This window comes from Pterocles gutturalis, unplaced genomic scaffold, assembly GCF_000699245.1.
Source record: "Pterocles gutturalis isolate BGI_N339 unplaced genomic scaffold, ASM69924v1 scaffold20809, whole genome shotgun sequence".
Lineage (NCBI taxonomy): Eukaryota > Metazoa > Chordata > Aves > Pterocliformes > Pteroclidae > Pterocles > Pterocles gutturalis.
This window is the reverse complement of record NW_010128716.1, coordinates 1-926: the sequence shown is the minus strand read 5'-3', so window position 1 is coordinate 926 and position 926 is coordinate 1. Positions and strand designations below refer to the sequence as shown.

The following is a 926-nucleotide window of genomic DNA, read 5'->3' as shown; positions in this document are numbered from 1 at the left end:
AGGGGAGAGGTGGCTGCAAGGGGACACATCCAGACCCCACTGCATGGACAGGACAGGACAGGACGCAAATCTGTCCCCAGGATGGCATGGCTGTACCTTGCTGCAGCGGTACGAGACAACATCCACCAGATCCCAGGCATAGGGAGAGGTAATGGAGCCCCCACTGCTGGACATGTTGATGATGGCGGCCCTGCTGCAGCTCAGTGCTGAGCCTGGACTCCCTTGGGCAGCCTTCTTCAGCAAGGGAAGGAGCTCCTACCAGGAGAAAGAGGAGACAGGGGCACACATGGAGGTGACACAGGGGAGAGGACCAGGTTCTTCCACAGTGGGCAATGTTGGCACCAGCACCAGAGCATCCTCCCTCCTCTGTCCACTGCCACAGCCCGCCAGGCTCCAGCTCCCGAGCGCAAGCCCACGGCTCCATGAGCTTCTTGTCGGGCAAGGGCCCATGGCCACCACAGCAGAGGCATAACCTCTTCCACCAGCCCCTCATGCTTCCTGGGACAGTCAGGTTGGGTGAGGCTCTCACCTGGCCCAGCAGCAGGGGCCCAATTGTGTTGGTTCTGTAGGTCTGGGTCATGTCCTCCACTGTCTCACTCTCTAGTGATTTCATCTTGATGATTCCAGCGTTGTTGATGAGGAGGTTCAGCCCTGAGCCCCCCAGGTGCTCCCTGACTCTGGCTGCAGCTGCCTTGATGCTGGCGGGGTTTTTCGTAGCCGCCACAAGGGAGGTCAGTGTCCCCATGGTGGCTCGCTCCCTGCATGGTGTCAGGGGACAGGAGCCCTGTGTCCTCCCAGGGATGTGCGCTTGTGGCTGGCCATGGGCAGGAGGGATGGCAGCACTCGTGGTCCCTGCACCCACCAGCCCATCACCATGGCTCCCTCCTGGTGCAGAGCTCCCAGATTTTGTGCAGCGCCAAGGGACC

General features: G+C 61.1%; 1 protein-coding gene across 1 annotated transcript; it reads right to left on the bottom strand.

The window, feature by feature from the left end:
* Window positions 1-96: 96 nt before the first annotated feature.
* Window positions 97-745, bottom strand: LOC104466351 (short-chain dehydrogenase/reductase family 9C member 7-like; the record flags this gene model as incomplete). The annotated part of the gene is made up of 2 exons (XM_010079734.1): window positions 530-745; window positions 97-255 (listed from the first exon to the last, which is right to left on the bottom strand). Coding segments are annotated over exons 1-2 (375 nt in total), but the record flags the coding sequence as incomplete, so codon positions are not given.
* Between the last annotated feature and the right edge of the window lie 181 nt (window positions 746-926).